The following is a 26,212-nucleotide window of genomic DNA, read 5'->3' on the forward strand; positions in this document are numbered from 1 at the left end:
TTAAAATCTCCCACTATTATTGTGTTATTGTTAATTTCCCCTTTCATACTTGTTAGTAATTGTCTTACATATTGCGGTGCTCCTATGTTAGGTGCATAAATATTTATAATTGTTATATCTTCTTCTTGGATTGATCCTTTGATCATTATGTAGTTTCCTTCTTTGTCTCGTTTCACAGCCTTTGTTTTAAAGTCTATTTTATCTGATATGAGTATTGCTACTCCTGCTTTCTTTTGGTCTCTATTTGCATGGACTATCTTTTTCCAGCCCTTCACTTTCAGTCTGTATGCGTCCCTTGTTTTGAGGTGGGTCTCTTGTAGACAGCATATATGGGGGTTTTGTTTTTGTATCCATTCAGCCAGCCTTTGTCTTTTGGTTGGGGCATTCAACCCATTTACGTTTAAGGTAATTATTGAAAAGTAGGATCCCGTAGCCATTTTCTTTATTGCTTTGGGTTCAAGTTTATACACTCTTTCTGTGATTCCTGTCTATAGAAGATCCTTTAGCATTTGTTGGAGAGCTGGTTTGGTGATGCTGAATTCCCTCAGCTTTTGCTTGTCTGTAAAGCTTTTGATTTCTCCTTCATATTTGAATGAGATCCTTGCTGGGTATAGTAATCTGGGCTGTAGGTTATTTTCTTTCATCACTTTAAGTATATCTTGCCACTCCCTTCTGGCCTGAAGAGTTTCTGTTGAAAGATCAGCTGTTATCCTTATGGGAATCCCCTTGAGTGTTATTTGCTGCTTTTCCCTTGCTGCTTTTAATATTTGTTCTTTGTGTTTGATCTTTGTTAATTTGATTAATATGTGTCTTGGAGTATTTCGCCTTGGGTTTATCCTGTTGGGGACTCTCTGGATTTCTTGGACTTGGGTGATTATTTCTTTCCCTATTTTAGGGAAGTTTTCAACTATTATCTCCTCAAGTATTCTCTCATGGTCTTTCTTTTTGTCTTCTTCTTCTGGGACTCCTATGATTCGAATGTTGGAGCGTTTAACATTGTCCCAGAGGTCTCTAATATTGTCCTCGTTTCTTTTAATTCGTTTTTCTTTTTTCCTCTCTGTTTCATTTATTTCTACAATTCTATCTTCTAGTTCGCTTATCCTGTCTTCTGCCTCTGTTATTCTACTGTTTATTCCCTCCAGAGTGTTTCTGATCTCATCTATTGCATTATTCATTGTATATTGACTCTTTTTTATTTCCTCTAAGTCCTTATTAAATCTTTCTTCCATCTTCTCAATCCTTTTCTCCAGGTTATTTATCTGTAACTCCATTTTACTTTCAAGATTTTGAATCATTTTCACCATCAAAATTCGAAATTCTTTATCAGGTAGATTCCCTATATCTTCTTCTTTTGTTTGTGTTGGTGGGCAATTATCTTGTTCCTTTACTTGCTGGGTATTTCTCTGCCTCTTCATCTTGCTTATATTGCTTTGCTTGGGGTGGCCTTTCCCTCTTCTTGCAGTTTGTGGAGTTCTCTTTATTATGTAGTTTCTTCGCTGTGTGTGGGGTTGGACAGGTGACTTGTCCCGGTTCCCTGGTTAGGGAAGCATGTGTCAGTGTTCTGGTGGGTGGAGCTGGATTTCTTCTCTTTCCTTTAGAAGACAATGGGCTACTTTTCTGGGAGCCTGATGTCCTCTGCCAGTATTCAGAAGTTGTTTTGTGGACTTTACTCCACGTTCAAATGTTCTTCTGATGAATTTGTGGGGAAGAAAGTGGTCTCGCCGTCTTGTTCCTTCCTCCCCAGAACACTGGATTCTTATATTCCACTTGGTCGTGGAGTATCTCTTCCCAGCTGCTCCAGCAAGGCACAGCCGCTGCACCTTACCTTGGACGAGGGGTATCTCCTCAAGGCTGCCCCTCCTGCTTTGAATGTGGATCAGCTCCTCCCGGCCCTCCGGTGCCCAAGCAGCCACCGCCTCCTGGACGTGGTACAGCTCCTCTCGGCCACCGCCCTAACCCTGGGCGCGGGGCAGCTCCTCTCAGCCACGATTCTGCACATGGTCAGTTGCGCCGGGAGCCGGGCGTCTCTCGCGTCTGCGCCGCCGGGAGCCGGGCGTCTCTCGCGTCTGCGCCGCCGGGAGCCGGGCGTCTCTCGCGTCTGCGCCGCCGGGAGCCGGGCGTCTCTCGCGTCTGCGCCGCCGGGAGCCGGGCGTCTCTCGCGTCTGCGCCGCCGGGAGCCGGGCGTCTCTCGCGTCTGCGCCGCCGGGAGCCGGGCGTCTCTCGCGTCTGCGCCGCCGGGAGCCGGGCGTCTCTCGCGTCTGCGCCGCCGGGAGCCGGGCGTCTCTCGCGTCTGCGCCGCCCTGCCTAAAACTGATTGATCCAACAGTGTGGCAAGGGTCCTGCTCTCCAGAAATGCCAGGTGAAATAGCAGACTGCCAGGTTCGCACAGCTGGGTGTGTTCCGCCTCTCTGGGCCGTCCAAGTTTACCACAGGTCAGTTCAGCAGTTTGGGGTGGATTGGAGATGATCAAACAGACTCATTCTATTCAAGACATTTTATCTACTTCACAAAACAGTAACACACTTTTGCATTATTTGGTAGCCTGTATACAGAAGACATTACATCTAAGAATAACTGGAAGATGTGGTTTAGTGTGAGGCAGTGTCATGTGTAGCTCAGCTGGTAAAGAATCTGCCTGCAATGCAGGAGACCCCAGTTCAACTCCTGGGTCAGGAAGATTCCCTGGAGAAGGGATAGGCTACCCACTCCAGTATTCTTGGGCTTCCCTGGTGGCTTAGATGGTAAAGAATCTGCCTGCAATGTGGAAAACCTGGGTTCAATCCCTGGGTTGGGAAGATCCCCTGGAGAAGGGAATGGCTACGCACTCCAGTATTCTTGTCTGGAAAATTCCACAGACAGAGGAGCCTGGCAGGCTGCAGTCCGTGGAGTCTCAGAGAGTTGGGCACGACTGAATGACTTTCACTTTCAGTGTTATGTGGGAAAGGAGACCTATCCTCCACATAACTCCTGCCTAAAACGTGATTCACTACCTACTGGCTTTTTATCACTCTATTGGAAAGTCAGGATTTTTCATGCAGTTCTAATAGTACTGTTAAAATCGACCTTCATTATAGTACAGTTGTCTCTTAGTATCAGTGGGGGATTGATTGCAGGATTCCCTGCGGCTCCCAAAATCCGAGGATGCTCCAGTCTCACAGTGTGCCCTCAGTATCTGCTGATTCCACATGTGCAGCTGGCTGAACCCTTGGGGTGCAGAACCTGTGGATAAAAACCCTCCAGTGGAGAGGCTGACTATATAGTGATTGAAAAAACTCCATGTCTAAGTGAATCCGCTTAGTTCAAATCCTAGTCCTTGAAGGATCAACTAGTGTATATGTAAATATATTTGGAAAGGGCCTCTCTGACAGCCCACAGGTGTGAAAATAGCTGTCATAATTGTAACCCACATTTAGGTGAGATCTAAAGGTTGTTATATCCTTACTGAAAATGCAATTTATTTTGGCAAAGTTTACATAATTCTGAGTATTTAATTATTAATCTACTATTAATACTTGCTCATTTAAAATGTTACATTTAAGAGAGATTTTGGTTTTCCCTGATCAGTATATTCCACATGGCTTTATTTCCCACTTTACTTGAAAAGACAGAAAAGATTCCATTCAATTTAATAAGCATTTTCTTAAACATTTGTTATATTCAAGGTCCTGGGCTAGGTCCGTGTAGAGCATAAAAAATGATGGGGTGATGGTGATGACAAAGATCATTGATTTCGTACTGAATACCAGGCCAGGCATCTGACCTAAGTGCTTCTATACATAATATGTATTTCATCCTCATATCCCTGTCCAGCACAAACTGGAATCAAGATTGCTGGGAGAAATATCAATAACCTCAGATAAGCAGATGACACCACCCTTATGGCAGAAAGTGAAGAAGAACTAAAGAGCCTCCTGATGAAAGTGAAACAGGAGAGTGAAAAAGTTGGCTTAAAATTCAACATTCAGAAAACTAAGATCGTGGCATCTGGTCCCATCACTTCATGGCAAATAGATGGGGAGACAATGGAATCAGTGACAGACTTTATTTTTGGGGGGGCTCCCATATCACTGCAGATGGTGACTGCGGCCATGAAATTAAAAGACGCTTGCTCCTTGGAAGAAAAGTTATGACCAACCCAGACAGCATATTAAAAAGCAGAGATATTACTTTGGCAACAAAGGTCTGTCTAGTCAAGCTATTGTTTTTCCAGTAGTCACATATAGATGTGAGAGTTGGACTATAAAGAAAGCTGAGCACCGAAGAATTAATGTTTTGAACTGTGATGTTGGAGAAGACTCTTGAGAGTCCCTTGGACTTCAAGGAGATCCAACCAGTCAATCCTAAAGGAAATCAGTCCTGAATATTCACTGGAAGGACTGAGGCTGAAACTGAAACTCTAATACTTTGGTCACCTGATGCAAAGAGCTGGCTCATTGGAAAAGACCCTGATGCTGGGAAAGATTGAAGACAGGAGGAGAAGGGAATGACAGAGGATGAGATGGTTGGATGGCATCACCAACTCAATGGACATGAGCTTGAGTAAACTCTGGGAGTTGGTGATGGACAGGGAGGCCTGGTGTGGTGCAGTCCATGGGGTTGCAAAGAGTCAGACACGACTGAACTGAACTGAACTGAACTGAATCCCTGTCAAGTAGGTGCTATTATTACCTCTGTGTTACAAATGAGGAAACTGAGGCAGAGAGCATTTCATAATTTGTTCAAGATAGTGACTTCTGAAGATGGCTTTGAAACACAAGAAGTGTGATACCAGTGGTCACACACTTAGGATCCTATCCTAGAGCAACTTTCATCCTGCTAGACAAATGAGGGTACATTCACAGGGAAAATACAGTACACAGTAGAATGTGTTAGGTGCCACACTACTAGCTTAAGTGTGGGAAGAATTCAGAAGGAGACTTGTTTGGGAGATGGGGGAAGGCCACATGTAAGAGGTACTTCAGTTGAGCCTTGAAGAATGGCAGGATTTTGCCATGTGTAAGTTAGAGAAGTACTTTCTCATTGAAGGAGCAAGTGGGGATAAAGGCATTGATTTGAGAAAATACACAGGTGTTCAAAGGTAGTAATTGGCACATTTGTATGGCATCCTTGCAGAGGGAGCAGGAAGAAGATGATTCAACTTGCATTATACAAAGATTAAAGTTGGCAACCTGGGAAATTTGAACTTTTGCGAATAGTGAAGAATCTTTGGAGAGTTTAAACTCTAGAAAAAGAAGTTCATGATCAGAATTGGATGGCTTGAAGGAGGAAGAGAAGAATGGCCATGAGACATTGAAACATGGGCAGAGAGCATATTTAGTAATTGCATCAAATATTTAAAATATATTTTTACTCTGTAACTAAATGAAAACTTAAGATGGCCAAGGTTAAATTGAATATATGGAAAAGAAAAATCTTTGTGCTTACACAGACCCTTAAATAAAATGTGTAGATTTTCATTTAAACTTGAAAACTCAATTTTCTGGTATTATAGATTCAAAATATCAGTCAAAAGTCAAAGTGTTAGTTGTTCAGTTGTGTCCTACTTTTGCGACCCCATGGACTGTAGCCCGCCAGGCTCCTCTGTCTGTTGGGATTACCCAGGCAAGAATACTGGGGTGATAGCTCTCCAGGGGATCCTCCTAACCCAGGGATTGAACCCAGGGTCTCCCGCATTGCAGGTGGATTCTTTACCTCCTGAATCACCTTCAAATTGTAGATTATTTAAAAATCTAATTGGTACATTTTCTTTTTTAACTGTAGGATACTATTTGAATGGAAAGGGATTATCCAAAATGGAATCTCGACAAGGTTTAACATCTCTTCTTTTTATAATGATGTTATAAAATATTTTATAGATTTTAGTGTTTTATATCTATCTTAGAAGATACTCCCTTAAGCTGAAGATATAGGTCTGAGTTGATGCAACAGAAATAAATCTACCTTCTAAAGAAGTACTCCTATTATGCTCTTTAAATCTGTTTCTATAACCTGACTATTTAAAGTACATCATTAAAGTGAGTTGTATATATGGATGTGAGAGTTGGACTGTGAAGAAAGCTGAGCACTGAAGAATTGATGCTTTTGAACTGTGGTGCTGGAGAAGACTCTTGAGAGTCCCTTGGACTGCAAGGAGATCCAACCAGTCCATTCTAAAGGAGATCAATCCTGGGTGTTCATTGGAAGGACTGATGCTAAAGCTGAAACTCTAATACCTTGGCCACCTCATGCGATGAGTTGACTCACTGGAAAAGACTCTGATGCTGGGAAGGATTGGGGGCAGGAGGAGAAGGGGATGACAGAGAATGAGATGGCTGGATGGCATCACCGACTCGATGGACATGAGTTTGAGTGAACTCCGGGAGTTGGTGATGGACAGGGAGGCCTGGCGTGCTGTGATTCATGGGGTCGCAGAGAGTCGGATACGACTGAGCGACTGAACTGACTGAACTGAACTGAACTCACAATAGAATTTCCTTTTTAGTCATGTGAATGGTCACACGTGAATATCCTGTACTTCAAAGCAGTGTAATAGTGTTCTCTGAACATAGTATTTCTAGAAGAAAGATTTCCTACATGCTTGCCATTTGGAAGGCTGATACAAGTTGGGGAAATTTGGGCCACTCACCAAACTTGTGATTCCTAACCCATTTTGTGAACCCAGTTATACTGAGGTCATTATGCAGACTGTGATTTTGCCTTAATGATTTTCACATTATTTACTTCATAGGTTATGTTGACCTTTGGATTTCAGGCAGTAAATCAAATAAAACATCTTACTTAGATTAAGTTAGAAAAAAATGAATTATTCTGAACCATATTTTTGTCCAGTATCTTTTTTTCAGACATTTTCATGTTACTTTTTATGATTTTTATGTAATAAAATGATGTCTTTTTAACTTTAGATTTGTCCCTTATCTTTTTATAAAAGCACCTCTAAATACAGTATGTTGATTCTTTTCAGCTGTTTCAGCCTCTTCCTAATAAGCACCTCCCTCTCAACTTTCCATGAATGTACTATGTACTGAGAAATGCTTTTTAACAATTGTTTTGGTTCCTTAGATTTTTAAGCCATCTTCGCTTGTATACGTATAGGTTATTAAAGAAGATAGTGATCTTCCACTCCTAACGATCTGTGTCTTGCCAGTCTTAGTTCTTTACCTAGAGAAATAAGGAACAGGAATGGGAGAAATAGTGAATACTCTTCTTTATTCCATTTCTGTATATTCAAGTCCCATCTCCAAATACTAGGTCTGATTTTACCTCTATTACAAATTTGAAGTGAAGGTAAAAGATATTAATTTCCATTTTCCCCCTTTATTTTCAACTTTCTAATCCAAGGTTAATAACTGGAGGGCATTTAAAAAATCATTCTTCTAATCTTGATGTACTTAATTATATTTTTACATTTTTAAGTCTTTTGTTTGTTTCTCATTTCCTTTGCATTTTTGTTTCTGCCAGTTTTTATCCTTCTTCTAAAGGTGAAGAGATGAGATGCTTGGTGGCAAACTTAATTGTATTCTTTATTTACTCTTTTTATGGGCAAAGTGGGAACCTAAATTATATCTGGGTATTGGGTTACTTGAAAATCAGCTCTGCTAGCCCCTGTAAATTTTTAATATTTTAAATATTTCATAGTTAGAAAGGAAAAGGTATACTGGGAGAAGTTTATGGAGAGCTTTGATTTCTAGTCGAAAAAAGGTAGAATTTAAGTGTTGGTAATGAGGGAGATACTGATCATTTTTATTAGAAGAGCAGCTTGATAAAAGTGGCACTTTAAAAAACTGAATATGGCATCTGTATTTAGCATGATCTAGAGAATGATGAGATTGAAGAAAAAAATTTATGCAAATTCAACATTCTACACTTGATCTTAACCAAAAGGCCAAGAAGTAATGCAAATACGGCATTCTAATTTTTGAGAAATTGGTGCTTAGACCAAGTAGTGGCTTGTGGAATGGGAAGGAAAGGGGAAGGGTTGCTGCTTTCTTTAATATAATAATTTTGGTAAGCATTCCCAAATGCAAGTGTAGGTATATTACTAATCCTGCCTGATGTACTTCATATACTCAAAACCTATCTCACATCTAGTTCTTGCTGCATAAATGTAAGTCCTCTCCATTTCAAACCAAGACCAAACTGAGAGCATGATCAGTAATGTGGTTCTTAATCCTAAGCCACCCACGTGGAAGATCATCTTTTATGAAGGGCATCAATTAGCTCTGTTACCATTAATATGCTTTCCAATTAGTCTGGCTCATCTCGAAGGAGCCTTTGTCTGTTTGGAAGAGTTCTGATTTGCAGCATTGTCCTTGGCTACTTCTACAAGTTTCTGCAAACTTTTATTTAAGCCAGAAATGTCTAAAAGAGAAACTCTTAAACCATTGTTTCACCCCACTTTAGGTAACATTGCTCCACACAAATAATCTGTATTTTTACAAAATCATTAACTTTTTCCAACTACGTGACACAACTCGGTCTTTGTTCCCAGCTCTTGGGTAAATCCCACCAGCCTTATTGATTTTGTATTTGTTAGAGCTGACTTGAAAGTGAAAATCACTTGTTATCACTTTCAGTTTAGTTGAGTTTAGTCGCTCAGTCATGTTCGACTCTTTGTGACCCTATGAACTGCAGCATGTGAGGCCTCCCTGTCCATCACCAGCTCCCAGAGCTTGCTCACATTCACATCCATTGAGTCAGTGATGCCATCCAACCATCTCATCCTCTGTCATCCTCTTCTCTTCCTGCCCTCAATCTTTCCCAGCATCAGGGTCTTTTCCAATGAGTCCTTTCTTCACGTCAGGTAGCCAAAGAATTGGAGCTTCAGCTTCATTATCAGTCCTTCCAATGAGTATTCAGGACTGATTTCCTTTAGGATTGACTGGTTGGATCTCCTTGCAGCCCAAGGGACTCTCAAGAGTCTTCCCTAACACCACAGTTCAAAAGCATCAATTCTTTAGTGCTCAACTTTCTTTATGGTTCAACTCTTATATCCATACGTGACTACTGGGAAAAACATAGCTTTGACTAGATAGACCTTTGTTGGCAAAGTTATGTCTCTACTTTTTAATATGCTGTCTAGGTTGGTCATAGCTTTTCTTCCAAGGAGCAAGCATTTTTTAATTTCATGGCTGCAGTCACCATTTGCAGCCCGCCAAAATAAAGTCTTTCTCTGTTTTCATTGTTTCCCCATCTGTTTGCCATGAAATGATGGGACCAGATGCCATGATCTTATTTTTTTGAATGTTGAGCTTTAAGCCAACTTTTCACTCTCCTCTTTCACTTTCATCAAGAGGCTTTCTAGTTCTTCTTCACTTTCTGCCATAAGGGTGGTGTCATCTGCATATCTGAGGTTATTGATATTTCTCCTGGCAATCTTGATTCCAGCTTGTGCTTCTTCCAGCCCAGCGTTTCTCATGATGTACTCTGCATAGAAGTTGAGTAAACAGGGTGACAATATACAGCCTTGATGTAGTCCTTTCCCAATTTGGAACCAGTTTGTTGTTACATGTCCAGTTCTAACTGTTGTTTCTTGACCTGCATACAGATTTCTCAGGAGTCTCATAAGGTGGTCTGGTATTCCCATCTCTTGAAGAATTTTCCAAAGTTTGTTGTGATCCACACAGTCAAAGGCTTTTGTGTAGTCAATAAAGTAGGAGTAGATGTTTTCCTGGAACTCTCTTGCTTTTTTGATGATCTAACCAGATGTTAGCAATTTGATCTCTGTTTACTCTACCTTTTCTAAGTCCAGCTTGAACATCTGGAAGTACACGGTTCATGTACTGTTGAAGCCTGGCTTGGAGAGTTTTGAGCATTACTTTGCTAGTGTGTAAGATGAGTGCAATTGTGCAGTAGTTTGAGCATTCTTTGGCATTGCCTTTCTTTGAGATTGGAATGAAAACTGACCTCTTCCAGTCCTGTGGCCATTGCTGAGTTTTCAAAATTTGCTGGCATATTGAGTGCAGCACTTTCACAGCATCATCTTTCAGGATTTGCAATAGCTCAACTGGGATTTTATCACCTCCACTAGCTTTGTTTGTAGTGATACTTCTTAAGCCCCATTATCTTAAGGCCCTTATCACTTTGGAGCTATACAAAATTTAACCTGTTCTTAAATAAAGTTGTGTTCCAGTCACCTATGGAATAATCTATGGCTTAATTCCCAGTTCCGTTAATCTGTGATTTTTGAAGCAGTTCTATGTGACCTGTCATTAAAAAAAGTGATATTTGATGGATACTCTTAGCATTCTGTCATTTTTTTCTCATCCAGGTTAGGAAATGTCTTTGAAACCCCTGTTTATTTTCTAGAACTGTAAAATGCTAAAAATTATATAAAGCGGTTTTGGGTTCACAGTTATTATTGAGAACTTTTTAATAGGTTATTTAAAGTTTTGTTTTATTGACTTGGCCTAGGTCACAAAGCTCATTAACATTAATGACTAGGCTTCAGAGGCATATAGCTTCTCTAATCATCAACAGATACAAAATGTTAAACCAGACTGTACAGCTTTATCATGTCATGAATCATTTCAGGCAAACATCACATGTAACAGGCAAGAGCCGAACAGTCCAGTTTTAACGTTTCAGAGTCAAACCTTTGGCTTTTTATTTCTCTTTGTAGATAAACTATAGAGTTTTAAAATTGACATGCAAGCACATTTTTATAGACTTTATATGAATATATAATTCATTAAAATGCTTGGAAATAATCATTCAAAACATTTTTTATTAATCAAATTTAGAAAAAGGATAAACCTGGAGGCACAATTTACTTTTTCAAAACTACCAATTTTAAAATCACATTTTTCTTCTCTTAAAGAAGTTTGCATGGTATGAGATCTTACTGTTGTTTGAAATTTTATATAAATAGGAGCTGCTAAGTGACATATTCTGTTTATTCCAAAGAGATGATCTAACAGCTTCTGTAGCTGTCTCTAGCTTTTCCTATAAAACAGCAGTGCATCAAATGGTAGTGAAGAGGGCCTGAAATTTCATCCTTAAAATGAGTATTTATCCTTTATTCAATACAGCTGATTTTACTTTCTTCTACTAACATACAAACAACAGGTCCTTTCAAACTAGTAATAGTGAACATAATTTGGAATATGAATGCTTATTAGGTCACTTTTGTTAAGTAGAGCTAATAATTTGAGGCATTCGTGTACAATAGGAATTGGCAAACATCTTTTCTGAAAAGGGCCAAATAGTAAATATTTTTTAAACACAACCACAGACCGTACATAAACCGTACATAAACAAATGAGTGTGGCTGTGTTCCAATAAATCTTTATTTATAAACACTGACAGCAAACCGCATTTAGCCTGTGGACTATAGTTTACCAACCCCTGGTCTACGTTCATTTGAATTCTTCATTTTCTATGTACCTCTTTATTCCACTGGTGTTGGCTTCTTCTTACCAAAACACCAAAAATACTTTGGCCAGTGTCAGTATTCCTTATCACTGAGTCTAAAATAAAAACTTCCTAGTCCTTTTCTCAGTTGGGTTTGGGGAGCCTTTGACACTTGAATTGCTCCTTCTTAAAACTCTTTTATCTTTCTTTAGGGTCCATGTTAGCAGTTTTTGAGTTTTTATCCTACCTCTCAAGACATTTGTCAGGTTTTGTTTTTGCAAAGCTCTACTTTTTTTAATAATAGCCAATTTCTTAAATATTAGCGTGCATTAGGGATCTGTTTATATTTTATATTGTTTCCAAAATAGGCAGTCTATAGGCAGAGAGAGTAGATTGCTGTTGGGACAAGGGGTTAGGAGGGAGGGTTGGTAGATAATAGCTAAAGGGCCCATGGCTTCCTTTTGGAGTGATGAAAAGGCTCTATAATTAATTGTGGTAGTTGCATAGTTCTATGAATATACTAAAAACCAACGGATTGTACACTTTAAATGGGTGCATTGAATGGTGTTTGAGAATCTCTTGGACAGCAAGGAGGTCAAACCAGTCAATCTTAAAGGAAATCAGCCATGAATACTCATTGAAAGGACTGATGCTGAAGCTGCAGCTGCAGTATTTTGGTCACCTGAAGCAAACAGCCAACTTATTGGAAAAGTCCCTGATGCTGGGAAAGATTGAGGGTAGAAGGAGAAGAGGGCGTCAGAGGATGAGATGGCTGGATGGCATCACTGATGCAATGGACATGAACTTGGGCAAACTCCGTGAGATGGTGAGGGACAGGGAGGCCTGGAGTGCTGCAGTCCATGGGGTTGCAAAGAGTTGGACATGACTGGGTGACTGAACACATAAAAAATGATGTATGATGATCTCCATAAGGCTGTTAAAAGACTATAAGTTAAATTCTCCAATGTTATTTTTCCTAAGTTAAAAATTAAGCTCACATTCCACCCTTTACTCAAGTACCATAGTACAGACTTAACAATCTCCCAGTGCTATCTATTTTGAATTCATAGTAATAACCCCCAGACACTACATTTTAAATGTAAAATGAAAATCTTATTTATGAACTCTAGATATACTCAGGATTTTAGAAAAATACCAGCTTGTTAGAAGCATTTAATCGTTTTAAGAATATGCATTATTAGTTCATTTGATGATTCCAAGAGGAATTTGCAAATTATAATCAGGTAATTAGGTTAGCAGGGAACTAATGTGGATGGGAAAAAAATCAGCTCAGTCTTCATCTGTCAGCATTACAAGTTAAAAATTTGTAATGGAACAACATGATTACAAGTTCACAATTTCTTCTAGATGGTTATTGCCTTAAATTAACCTCATAATCAAATTAGTTACTGTGCCTGCCTGTCTTTAGGGTTTTGGGCCCACATTTGAGGGTGATATAGTGGGTTTCCTATTATTATGCTGCAGGTTAACAATAGGTTTTCAGATGCCCCTTACATGATGAATCCAGTGCCCTTCATAACATGAAACAAATGTTGAAACTTATACTTTTTATTATGCAGACACAGAGTTTCCAATTAGCTGGTAAGAACTGTAAATTGTAACTAAAATTGTGAAATTAATGCTCATTTAGATGCACATATTGGCTCTTTTTTAAAACCTTGACAACTGACCTGACAGTATGAGATGGAAAAAAAATTAAACCAACATATGTTTTTAATTGCTTTTTTTTTTTTTTTTAGCACTGTGAATTACGTTAGGTTGCTTAATTTAGGATGCAAAGTGTGCAGTAGCTGCTGAAAGTACACTGCACCATCCAGATTTCTGTGAATTTACTCTTGGTATGGTAAAGTGACTTTATGAACAAAGGAGAAACCCAGACTTGGATACTGAGCTCATAGTCTTTAAAACTACACATTGAAAACATAATATGATTTCCATTTGGTATCTAGTTTACCCGGAATCCCTCAGCTAGGATGCTAACATATGTTTTGAGAAATTAAGTAATATAACTACTCCTAAATCTGTAGTGATAATGCTTTAGTAATCAGATAAGTACTTAGAATAAAGTAGAATTTTCAGAAAAAGATAACATCACCTATAATATTTATTACAGGAAAAAAACTCCATTTTTTGCTATCAGTGCTCTTCTTAACATAATTTCTTACTATATTTAAGAAGCTTCATGTAATCATATTCAAAACCTCTTATCTTGCTGATTATATTCAGCAACCGTAGCTAAATATTTCAATACCAAAGCTGAAAATCATAGTGACATATCAGCATACACATAATAAATTATAGTTAATGAATACTACAGGAGCCACATTTTGATTGGTTCCAAGTTTGTGATCTGCTCAGGCATAGCACATTGTTAATTTTTAAGAGGAGAGAAAATATGGTGATGATATGATTGCCAAGCATATTGTTTTGTCTGCACAAGAATAAAATAATATTTTAGCCAGAATGAAGAGAGCATATACAGATAACAAAGTAAATGTTCTAAAAGCTGCAGTATATATCCCTGATTAAACATTTAATGACAATATTTCATATGTATTTTACTTGATTTTTATATTGAACAAAAGTTTCTGACCAAAAATGGTTTATTGTTACGTTGAGAGCCACAACTACTGTGTTTTTAGCTGAGTATGTATTTACAAAATCTCATATCTTCAGCTTTCACTTGTTTGAGCAAGAGGCCTTCAAGTATGAGAGGCCATTTTTCAAGCTAACTGGAGAACCAGTACTTAGAATTTGATTATTGTACTACTTGGTCCACATATTTACTGGTATGGGAGAGTTATAAGACCTGTAAAACTACTGTCAGCATGGGGGACAAACACTGTAGAATACTTTGAAAACATTGTCGTCAGTTAGACAAAATCCATTTATTTTGATACCTTCCATATATATTATTTCCCACTCCCAGTGGGTGAAAGGGAACATATTTAAATTTAGCAACCTCCCCTTCTCAAAATTAAGCTTAATAAACATCTATTAAATTATTAAGTACTATGATCAAGTACTGTACTAAGTTTTTAGATGCAAATAAAGGCAAGCCCTTCTCTTGAACAGCCTACCATCAATGGTATTTGATTGGCCAAAAAGTTCTTAAAGGTTTTCCTGTAAGATAACAGAAAAATCTGAACAAACTTTTTGGCCAACTCAATACAAATGTAAGTAATTTCATACAATGGGAGGGGTGTTTGTTGGAGAATAGATACATGTGTGGGCTTCCCAGGTGGCTCAGTGGTAAAGGATATGCCTGCCAAGCACGAGATGTGGGTTCAGTCCCTGGTTGGGCAGATCCCCTGGAGAAGGAAATGGCAACCCAATCTAATTTTCTCACCTAGGAGATCCCATGGACAGAGGAGCCTGGTTTGCTACACCCCATGGAGTTGCAAAAGAGTTGGGCATGACTTAGCAACTAAACAACAATAACAGATACATATATATGTAGGGCTGAGTCCCTTTGCTGTCCACCGGAAACTGTCACAACATTGTTAATTGACTGTACTTCAATACAAAATAAAAGAGTTAAAAGAATTGTTTTAGTTGCTAAGTTGTATCCAACTCTTTCGTGACCCCAGGGACTGTAGCCTGTCAGGCTCCTCTGTCCATGGTATTTCCCAGGCAAGAATACTGGAGTGGGTTGCCAGTCCCTTCTCCAGGAGATCTTCACAACCAAGAGATCAAACCCACATCTCCTGCCTTGGCAGGTAGATTCTTTACTACTGAGACACGTGGGATACCCTTTAAAATAAAATAGGGAAAGGAAAGATAGAAATATGCATAGGGTGCTGCAGTGTCAACTGAGCTGAGTATTAAAGAATCTAGCCAAATGAAATAGCTGCTATTGGGATCATTATTGGGAGAAGACAGGGAACACCATGAACAAAGACCTGAAGCATGCAGAATGCTAACAGCTACTGCTGGTGCATGCAGTGTATGAGGACGATGTTAGGAGATGAGGCCCGAGGTGGAGTCATGGGGAAGGTCGTGGAAGTCTTGAATGCCATGCTCATGATCTTCAAATTTGCTTTTGCTGTTTATATACTGCTATTATTCCTAAACAGATAAGCATTTTGTCACACTTTACGTTGCAAAGATTGGAAGAAGACAAGTTATAATTTGGTTGGTTTGACCCTAGGGAAATGCTGTTCGTGGCTTGGATTCCATGTTTGTCACAGTTCTCCTTTTATAACTTCTGTCAAACTTTGATACAAGCTCAGAGTTTTCAGTTTGCCCACTGCCCTCCACAAGCAGCGGGGCCAATGCCTGTGAGATTTTGGATCCTGCTAGGCTGGGCAGTATTTTAATGAAGAGACTCTGAAATCACTGGGCTTGAGTGAGCAACAGAAATCAGCTCCTTATGCAGGTGAAAGTAGTAATTTTTCTTGCTGTGTTTCTCTGTATGATGTATTATATTTGTTGGGCTAACATGGTTTGTATGTTTGGAATTAGAATTTTAAGCATGGCAATTATGCTAACTTTGTGAAATTTTCACAATAGATTAAAAAAAATAATATAACAGAGACAAAGAGTTGCTTGTTTTTTTTCTGGAAATTTTTGAGAAATTTAAGATCTTAACCTCACATTTTACATCTCTTACTTGGCACCTTATCAGCCATGTTTATTGAACTATTTATTTACCCTCAGTAGAGTATTCATGTATTTCTGTATATAATGAATTAGGGAAGGGAAATAATTGTGTAAATTCATGGGGAGAAATCTTTTTCTATAAGTTAGCTTGATATGCAGATGAAAGTGCTATTTTATCTTGTACCATAATGTAGTGGAAAGAACAATGGCTAGTTCCAGTGCTGTGTGCTTTACATGAGTTACTTCAACTTTGTGAGACTAGTTTTCTCATCTCTTAAATAAGATGGTTGAGTTAGGTTACTGCTAAAGCTTTTTCTTACTGACATTTTGTTGTCCTCTACCTCAGTTCCCCGGTTGACTTTGTTTATAGAGGTTGCCTGTCAGCATCCTTAAGTCATAGAATTGATAAGAACTTTGGGCAATTGTGTAGTTCAACCACCTTGCAGAAGAATGGAAATTTGCTCTTTCCCTCTACCTGGAATGTTTTACTTGCACCTTTTCAAGCTGGCATCCTCTGAATCAAGCTGATTGTAACATGTATTACCCCTTATGTTGCCAGGATTAATTCCATTGATCTGATAATGGATAGAGAATCCCTTTTTTCTCACTATTCTATGTACATTCTTATAGTTGGAAGCTTAGCTGTAAAGGACAACCTGCCTACCTAGAAAAGGATCTTTCTTTGGTTAAGAGTGTACTCCTTCCAATGGCTTATCCATTTCTGCATCAGTTCAGTTCACTTCAGTTCAGTTGCTCAGTTGTGTCCGACTCTTTGCGACCCATGAATTGCAGCACGCCAGGCCTCCCTGTCCATCACCAGCTCCCGGAGTACACTCAAACTCATGTCCATCGAGTTGGTGATGCCATCCAGCCATCTCATTCTCTGTCGTCCCCTTCTCTTCCTGCCCCCAATCCCTCCCAGCATCAGGGTCTTTTCCAGTGAGTCAACTCTTTGCATGAGGTGGCCAAAGTATTGAAGTTTCAGCTTTAGCATCAGTCCTTCCAATGAACACCCAGGACTGATCTCCTTTAGGATGGACTGGTTGGACCTCCTTGCAGTCCAAGGGACTCTCAAGAGTCTTCTCCAACACCACAGTCCAAAAGCATCAATTCTTTGGCGCTCAGCTTTCTTCACAGTCCAACACTCACATCCATACATGACCACTGGAAAAACCAGTCAGCATCAGTACTGGTTAAATGTTTATTGAATTACTGAATATTATGGGTGGTAGAAATGGTTGATGCTCATATATATGAGTAGAATTACACTGACTATTCAGTAATAGTGTAGAGAGTCAGCAAATAATAAGAGACACTGAAATATTTTTACAGTGACCTGTAACTGTATATAGTTTTAGATAATATAATTTATAGATATATTTATTTAAATAGTGGTATCTAATGATTTTTATTTTATAAACCACTCAGTGGAATTTGAAATATTATTTAAATTTTATGTCTGTCCATTTCTGTAACTGAAAAGGAGAAAATTTTCTTTAAGTACCTAGCAAATTATTTTTAGGTTTAACTAAGACAAGAGATTAGTAGTATTTCTTTTATTGGAATCCTCTACTCCTGATTTTCTAGGTATAAATATAATTGCATGGTTTCTAATTCTGATGTCCTACTTAATTTTAAAAGCTAAGCAATGTAAGTTTGGTTTAATTCTTATCTAGTTTATGTCTATTATTTAGAGGTTATTCTGTTAGATAATTTGTGATGAGACTAATGCATTTCTGTCTTGAAATATATGTATATGTTCCTAATTTCTAGTTAATGGGAAAGCAAATGATATTTTTACTGTCAGCTTCCATCAAGTTAGACCTCTCTGAAGACCTTACTAAATTGTATTTCCATGGGAATTTTGCTAATGGGTATATGCAACGTTATCTAGGTACTCATAGACAGGATTACAAATCAAAAATAAAGGAAATAGGTGAACAAATATATTTTCCTTCTCTTTTCAGAAATCGGCAGAATGTCCGTCTTTGCACCTTTATTTTCACTTTGCAGTGTTTTCAGATAGGGTGCGGAAAGTCTTTTTGGTGTTAATGCATGAGACCAGCTTAGACAACATAAGTCATGCATTTCCTAAATGGGCTCTTGGTTATATTCTTGTATATATTAAGCAGAAGAAAGAGAGTAAATCTTCTAGTCTGTATATATTTAGTTAACAATATTAGTGACTTTAATGAGTCTTACTGGAACACTGAAGGCAGGCCACCCAGTTTTATGGCCTGTGTGCCAGTTTACTAAATTATTTGGATTCATGTAATAAATAGCTCCAGTTTCACGTGCCACGCAAAAAACATTTATGAACTTGGTGATAATCATCATTTATGGAACACCTGCTGCTGCTGCTGCTGCTGCGTCACATCAGTCGTGTCCGACTCTGTGTGACCCCATAGACAGAAGCCCACCAGGGTCCCCCGTCCCTGGGATTCTCCAGGCAAGAACACTGGAGTGGGTTGCCATTTCCTTCTCCAATGTGTGAAAGTGAAAAGTGAAAGTGAAGTCGCTCAGTCGTGTCCGACCCTTAGCGACCCCAGGGACTGCAGCCTACCAGGCTCCTCCATCCATGGGATTTTCTAGGCAAGAGTACTGGAGTGGCTTGCCATGGAACACCTACCTACCCTAAATATCTGAAGGTGTCAGTCCCAGACTGCCCTCCCTGTTCATACTGCTTTCTTCTCCTGGGCAGTCTTATTCAGTTTTAAATAGCAATATATCAGTAACTCCCAAGTGTGTATCTCTTAGCTAATTTATTTTTCTGGCTTCCCAGGCTTATTTCACATATTTTTGGGGAAATATCAAGACATATCAAACTAGCTGTGTCTGAAACTGCACTTTTGAGTCTCCCTTGCTTCAAATCTGCTCCTCTATAGAGTCCTATCTCAGTTGCATCCGTCAGTTTCTCTTGCTGGAAACCTGAGAGTCATTCTGACTCCTCCTATTCCTTCACCTCCTTCCCCAACCCAGAACTGTTCCTGAACACCATCTCTTCTACCTCTAAACCATTAAAAAATTTTTTTCACTTTTCTCTATCACTGCTGCCATCACTATCTTTGCCTAGATGAATGCAATAAAACCTCCTAGCTGATTCTCCACATCTAGTTTGTCCAGCTCTAATCCATTTACAAATAAAAGCCGGAGTTGCTAATATGTAAATAGAGTTACATCATCCTTAAAATTCTCCAATGACTTTCCATTGCTCTTAGACTAAAGATCTTCTCTTCTTTTCATCCCAGAAGAGACGATGGGGCCTGTATTAGTTTGCTAGGGCTGCCATAACAGTACCTTAGACTGGGTGGCTTATAATAACGGAGTTTATTTCCCCACGGTTCTGGAGGCTAGAATTTTGAGATTGAAGTGTCCTCAAGATTAATTTCTTCTAAGGCCTCACTCTTTGGCTTATAGACGGCCATCTTCCTCCATTGTCTTCATAGAGTCCTTCCTTTCTGTGTCTGTATCCTCATCTCTTCTTATAAGGACAGGAGTCATATTGGAAGGACCCACCCACAGGGGTTTATCTTTTTATTGTTGAATTATAGGATTTCTTTATATATTCTGGGTATCATATTCATATATTAGATAGCAATTCATGAATATTTTCTCCTATTCCATGGGATAGAATCTTCTGTTAAATCTTCAATGTCATCATCCCTCTGAGACCCTTTTTGACCACCTAACCTTGAATCTCCACCTACCTACCCCCAGACACACATCTTGCTTTTTCTTCCCAGCGCTTATCATCAACAAACATTTCTATATGTATGTTGTAAATTATGGTGATAGTTTTATTATTGTTTTTGTTATTGTTTTTATTACATTTCTTGTTTATTGTCTGCTTTCTTCAACTAGAATGTGAAGGATTTTGATTTCTATTGCTTCTTTCTATTTATGTAGTACCTAGAACAGGCTTTTTACGCCTTTAATAAAAACTTATTGAATAAAAATGCATGAATTTAACACCTAACAGTGCTTTCTTTTTTTTTAATTGGTAAAATATAGCACACATGCAGAAAAATAGCACAGTAATTTGTCAAAAAAAGGAGACACCCTTATATCTGACACCAAGATCAATAAATAATTATTGCCTAATTTATAATAATAATAATCAGAAGAAATGAGAAGCCTCTCCTATGCTTTCTCCCAGTTACTGCCTCCTCTGTTGAGTCACCCAGAGGTGATCAGTGTTGTGATACTTCAATAATATTTTTGTTGCTTCATTACAGTTTTACCACCTAAGTGTCTCTAAAACCTTTTCTGTTGTTTTTTTAGAATCTTCTTATGCATGAAATTAGTCACACATGTTCTTCTGTGCCCATATTCAACATTAGGAGTTTTGTTAGAGTCATGCATGATACTGTATTTGGCGGTAGTTTGTTGTCCTGTCTGAATAACATTCCATTGTATTCCTGTACTATAATTTACTTATAAATTCTTCTGTTGAAACAAATTTTTATTACTTCTAATTTTGGTTCTTTTGAATCATAATGCTGTCACTATTCTTGCATCTATCTCGTGGTGCCCAAATGTGTATATTTCTATTGAGCTCAATATTAATATTTAGGACTGAATTTCTGGGTCATAGGATATATATAAATATTCAGCTTTAGTAGATAATTCCAGATAAGTTTGCAAGATAGTTATACTTAATTTTTATCCCTTTCAACATATATTTTCATGTTTTTCTCTGTTTGGATATCTTCTTCTGACAAGTGCCTATTCAAGTCTTCTTGTTGCTCTTTTTTTTTTTTTTTTTTAAATCAGATCAAGCCTGTCAGTCCAGACTGCCTATGAGTAGTGTTTCAACTAGGAGAACTGCCAGGAAACCTCCCAAGAAAAAGGCTGTTCCTAATTATTTGTCCCTCTCCCCCAGTCTTTGCATTCCATCACTGGCCAGGCTTTCGGATCATTCACACTGGCTAAATCAAATTTGGCCTCTAAGGGTCTCCTGATGATTTGCTCCTTCTCTCCAGCCAAATGCTACCACCCATGTGACTTTTTAAAAAAAATTGAGGTATAATTTACATAACATAGTATTGGTTTGCAGTGTACAACATAATGATTTGAACCTTCTGTACATTTTCTGAAGAGTAAACAATGAAATTAAAGAGTTGATTCTCATTTGATAAGCAAATTTGTGACTTTCTGGCTATATTCTCAAGGAAAGCTCAAGTGTGTGTTTTCTTCTTAAAAATTGTGTAATCCCAGGAAAGATTTTGATCAGGTGTACTCATAATATTTGTGGGACCTGAAGGAAGAGTAAAAAGGGAGGCCATCGTTCATTCTAAACTTAAAGTCATAAATAAAGCTACCAAACTGTTAAATGAAACGTGATCTTTACTTTTTTCTCAGTAAAGTACTTCTGTAATGTCCCGAAAGGTCAGTTTTGCCTTTAATATTCTTGGACTCTGTGGGGTTCCCTGTTAGATAGAACATGACATAGTGGGAAATTGGACCCTGGCCAGCCCCACCCCCTTTCCTTTTTATTCTACACATCTCTTCTTCATCCTTATTTCCCTAAAACTTTTAACCACTGCCCCTGGCTACCCCTTTGGTAAACATAGATTCTCAAAATCTAGGATAATTCTCCTTACATATAGACATGAAACAAAACCATTCCCTCACTGTTTCATATTCTCATGGTCTTCTCTAAGTCATTGTGTGCTGAATGGGAAATGATCACAGTAATAGCGACCAGTTATTATGCCAAACATAGGGAGTTTTATATCAAGGTATCAGTTCTTTTCCTTCTTGGGGCTATTTCAGTAAGGCGAGATGCTCAATTTAGTTGACTTTTGAACAATGCAGGTTTGAACTGTGCAGATGAAAAAAATCCACATGTATCCACTTACATGTGGATTTTTTTCAATAAATGCTGTGGCACTATATCATCTGCAGGTGTTTGAATCTAAGATTGGGAGCCACAGACCTGTAGGGACAGTTATGGGACCTCATCCACAAAATTTGGTGTACACAGCAAGTCCTGAATCCAGTATCCCAAGGGTACTTAGAGTCTACTGTTATGGATGGATGTGTGTGTATAAAAATAAACATCTCTCTATATATACACACACTCATGCGCACGCACGCGTGCACACACACACACACACACACACATTGTTTTAGATATTGTTATTTTAAGAAGTATTTTTTTTTTAAGTTACCTTCCTTTCCTTTCCTAAGTGTAACATAACTAGAAAATACCACCTTGAAAGATGGCAAAGCAAAATAGAGCCTAGCTTGGCTGCTGCCTCTAAGTTACAGCAAATCAGTTGTTGACGTGCTGATTCAGTGCTCAGTCTCTCCTAACTTTTGGCTGTGGGGGTAAAGAAATGAACTTGCTTCACTTTTCCCTAGGGTAAACCTGGGCTTATCATCTCTCTTTAACTGCCAGAGGAAATATGGCATCACTGGATGATGCTGATTCAGCTTTTGGAGGTTTCATGTTGTGTGCCAATTAATCAACTGATTTTCCTAATATGATTGAAAAATTCATAGTTTAAAAAAATCATTTGTAAAAGAACAGCTTTAAAGCCAGTGTGCTGCTTCATTCATTTTAAAACTTAAGTACTTATATGAGTGTGTAAGAGAAACCAAAGAAAGGAATTTGAGCCTGTGTGCTTGGGCTACATCTAAAGGGAAGTGCCATTTTTGAGCAGAGCCCCTTTGACTCTCCTGAAGTTAGCTAGAGAAGACCTGGTTTGAAAAATGTTGGCTTTCTAAATAGAAATGGCAATCATTAAAACAAGTAAAACCAAGAAACAGTGAGCCTAAAAACTTAGAATTAATATAATGTTGGCAGTGACTGTGGGCAGTTAAGCACATGAATCAGTGTCTGTTGGCAAGTTTTCCACTTCTTCAGTTCATGGTGCCTGTTATGTCACGTGAGCACGACAGTGTGGTCGGAGCAGGTAGCACATTGCTGATGTTCTCTGCTCATTAATTTTCACTTCCCAAAGGTACCTTGAGTAAAATAAACCTGTTGGAACACTTTTCAGAAGCTAGTTTGTTTCCTCAGTTTACAAAATCAACCCCAAGCAGACTGAGGTGGGTTGAGTTAAATGTTGCACTCTACTCCACCATCCTGTGTGCATACATAATATCACTCGGTATCTGGAGCATCCTTAAAGAGTTCTCTATTGCATGTGAGGGGAAAGGAACGGCACGTTTAAATCCCAGCTTTGAAGCTGTTGTGTTAATTGTTAACTTTTGCTGAGTCTGTGTATTTAAAAAGGTAACCATCTCAGCAGGTTAGGATCATAACTGTTAGTTAATGCTTGGAGGCAGCAGCTGTGCTGGTGTGCGGCATTAATGGCTGGATGAGTTCAATCAAATATGCTGCCGCCAGTGTCTTTGTGTAATGGTATTTACCAGATTTCAAATGGACTGCTGAGAAAGATGAAATATAATCTCATGTATTATCTCTGTCTTGAAAAAAAAATAGATAATGAAAGTGTTCCCTTGTTGGCCTGTATTTTGTTAACCTTTGTGGAATCAACTTAAAGAACAGATACCCCTGTAGAGTTGAAACCTTTTGTTACAGTGGAGTGTTATTAAATGTATTTTTTGAGTCCTTGGAACAGTGGGGTTGAGTAGACCAGGTAAATTTTTTTTTCCCCCTTTTTTAAACCACTCAGAGAATAATATGGCATATTCTGAGGCTAGCTGGAGAGAAAAGAAATGCAGTGTAAACTGTACAAAACTAAATTTTTTCTTTCTTTCTCCCTTCCTTCCTTTCTTTTCTTTACAGAGCCTGCAGAAAGTTCTTGTGGAATTCAGTCACAAGGAATTGTTTGATTTCTATAACAAGGTATGTAGTTTTTTCAATAATTTCCTATATGGGGGTTTTTCACAATGTTTCCTCCACTTCATGAATTCTTATTTTTAAATGCCCTATTATGGAGCAGTGGAGCTTGAGTTCCTTAAACTTCCCTTGTGAATACCTTATGTTTCACAGTAGGAAGCATGGCTGAGATGAAGAGGATCTGACAGACTAAATTAGGAAGAAAATGGATATGGTTTTAATTAAAGCAACACGATTGTTGTTTTAATGTAAAGCATTAAGTAATAAACTGTGTAGTATCTAGCCACACTGGCCCTTAGATAATGTTAAATATTTTAATTTCTTGGCCCAAGGGTAAAGGAACATACCAGGCCTGTAAAGATTTATCTTTGAGAATATTTCATGTTTCTTTTTAAATGCTGATTTTTGTAACCCAGGAAAATGCACTGTTCCCTCTGCCACCCTCCCCTGGCCCTTACAAATCTTATGTAGTGATCATTTAAAATAAAACAGCTAGGTGCATTTTAAACAATAGTATTTAGAAATCCTTCTTTACATATTCGAAAACTTAGCAAGCTGGAATTCTAATAGCTTCACATAAAAAGAAAAATTTTCTAAGTGGTATATTTATTGCTCTGTGAGTGGATTTAAAATGCAGAGCTACCAGTTGCATTCTTTTCCTTCATTTGCATGTTTCTAAACAACACTTCATATGAATTTCTCTCCCTTCATCAACTCTCTCTCTCTCTCTTTTTTTTTTGTCTCTGTAAACAGCTAGAGACCATACAAGCACAGCTGGATTCCCTTACATGATGTTCTTGAAGACTGGTTTCTCTATCACACTTCTGCCACCTCCTTATTTTGCTTTGAAGATTAACTGCCAGGTTGTGTTTTCTGAAGGATTCAGTCGCTTTCTCCTTGTAAATTACATGGCTTATTGCTTCTTAGACAAATAACAGCCGAGGAAGATCATTGTTCTGAGTACCGATGTTCTAATATACATTCTCTAGTTCTGCGTGCCAAAAGCAAGTAGTTGTTTTAAGAACATTGTTTTAAAGGAAACAAAAGTGGCTGTCATGTGGTTTTTACTGCGTATTTTTGCTTTATTGCCTGACCTGTTTATTTTTTACATACTTGATGATACTTTGGTGTATTAAGGAAGATCCGTGGATAAAATATAATGTGTACTTTAGAACACAGAATGTCATTAATTACATTAATAAACATAAGACAGTAGCCACATTCAATTAAATACATTATGACATTTTTTTCCTTTAATATAATGAGTTGTATTTTGAAATTTTAAAGAAAGCTAGTACTAATTTATAAGTCAACTTTAATGAGCATCTCTGTGTGCTTTAATTTTTTTCTCTGAGTGTAATGATTTAATACCAGTTTACATTTTTGTGTACTTTTCTTTGTACTGCAAATTAATAATAATTCATAGCATGGGAGACAGATTCAGATCATGAATAAAAATAATTGTAATGAGTGCTAAATGAATATCTTTAAATTTTTAAAACACTTTTATATTCTCTTTCTGTAAATATGTTAATTAATTTCAATCAATGAGATTTATGTCTTAGAATTAGTTGAACTAAAGTGCACAGTATTTTATGCTATGGCTATATATACATGTGAGTATAGTTGCCTGCAGAAAATAATCATTTGAAATTTTTATGAATGAAAAGTCTGTACTGTATTTTTTCTAGGGAGACAGGCAGACAGCAAGGGAGGGAGTAAAGAAGGAAAATGGGAGAGGAGGAGAAAATGAGAGAAAGTGAGAACAACAGAGAGATTCAAATATGACTTCACATGGAAGAATTTGATTTCAGAAATATCCTATGGGCTTCCCTGGTGGCTCAGAGGTTAAAGCGTCTGCCTCCAATGCGGGAGACCCGGGTTCGATCCCTGGGTTGGGAAGATCCCTGGAGAAGGAAACGGTAACCCACTCCAGTATTCTTGCCTGGAGAATCCCAGGGACGGACAAGCCTGGGCTACAGTCCACGGGGTCGCATAGAATCAGACACGACTGAGCGATGGAACGGAACGAAATGGAAACAGAACCATTGGATTTAAATCACAGTCCTTATATGAGGTATCTGAGTAATACAAATTGTAAATGTCTCCCAAATAAATGTTCAGTATATGGAATTTATGCCCTTATTTATTTATATGTGTGTTTGTATGTTGTTGGTGCTTAGAAGGATTAGGTGTTTGTATTATTTCAGAATGTAAATTTTATAGTAACTATCCATAGTTGATTGATTTGTAAAGTTGTTAAACTCAAACTTCCATCAATAGCGTATCTAGAAGCCACTTTTATAATGTAATAGGATTTGTTTCCTTATATAGCTTGCAGGACCTGTCTTATATTTTTATGAATTGTTCTGCTGGTCCCCAGAGGAACGTACGTGACTGCTATAAACATTTTGGTAAATATTCTTT

The 26,212-nt window shown here is 38.2% G+C and overlaps 1 protein-coding gene across 3 annotated transcripts in view; it reads left to right on the forward strand.

The window, feature by feature from the left end:
* The window catches only part of COMMD10 (COMM domain containing 10), a 197,763-nt gene extending 173,162 nt beyond the window's left edge, over positions 1 to 24,601 (forward strand). For all 3 annotated transcript variants that reach the window (XR_016038056.1, XM_055431441.2, XM_055431442.2), the window contains 2 exons: positions 23,732 to 23,791; positions 24,539 to 24,601. Coding sequence is in view for 2 of the 3 variants with exons in the window: in XM_055431441.2 (XP_055287416.1) it covers positions 23,732 to 23,791; positions 24,539 to 24,577 (99 nt within the window). In the remaining variant the exon portion in view is untranslated. The remainder of the gene's footprint in view (positions 1 to 23,731; positions 23,792 to 24,538) is intronic.
* Positions 24,602 to 26,212: the final 1,611 nt, after the last annotated feature.

Source organism: Moschus berezovskii, chromosome 8 (assembly GCF_049115385.1).
Source record: "Moschus berezovskii isolate FMDL1 chromosome 8, NW_MosBer_1.0, whole genome shotgun sequence".
NCBI lineage: Eukaryota > Metazoa > Chordata > Mammalia > Artiodactyla > Moschidae > Moschus > Moschus berezovskii.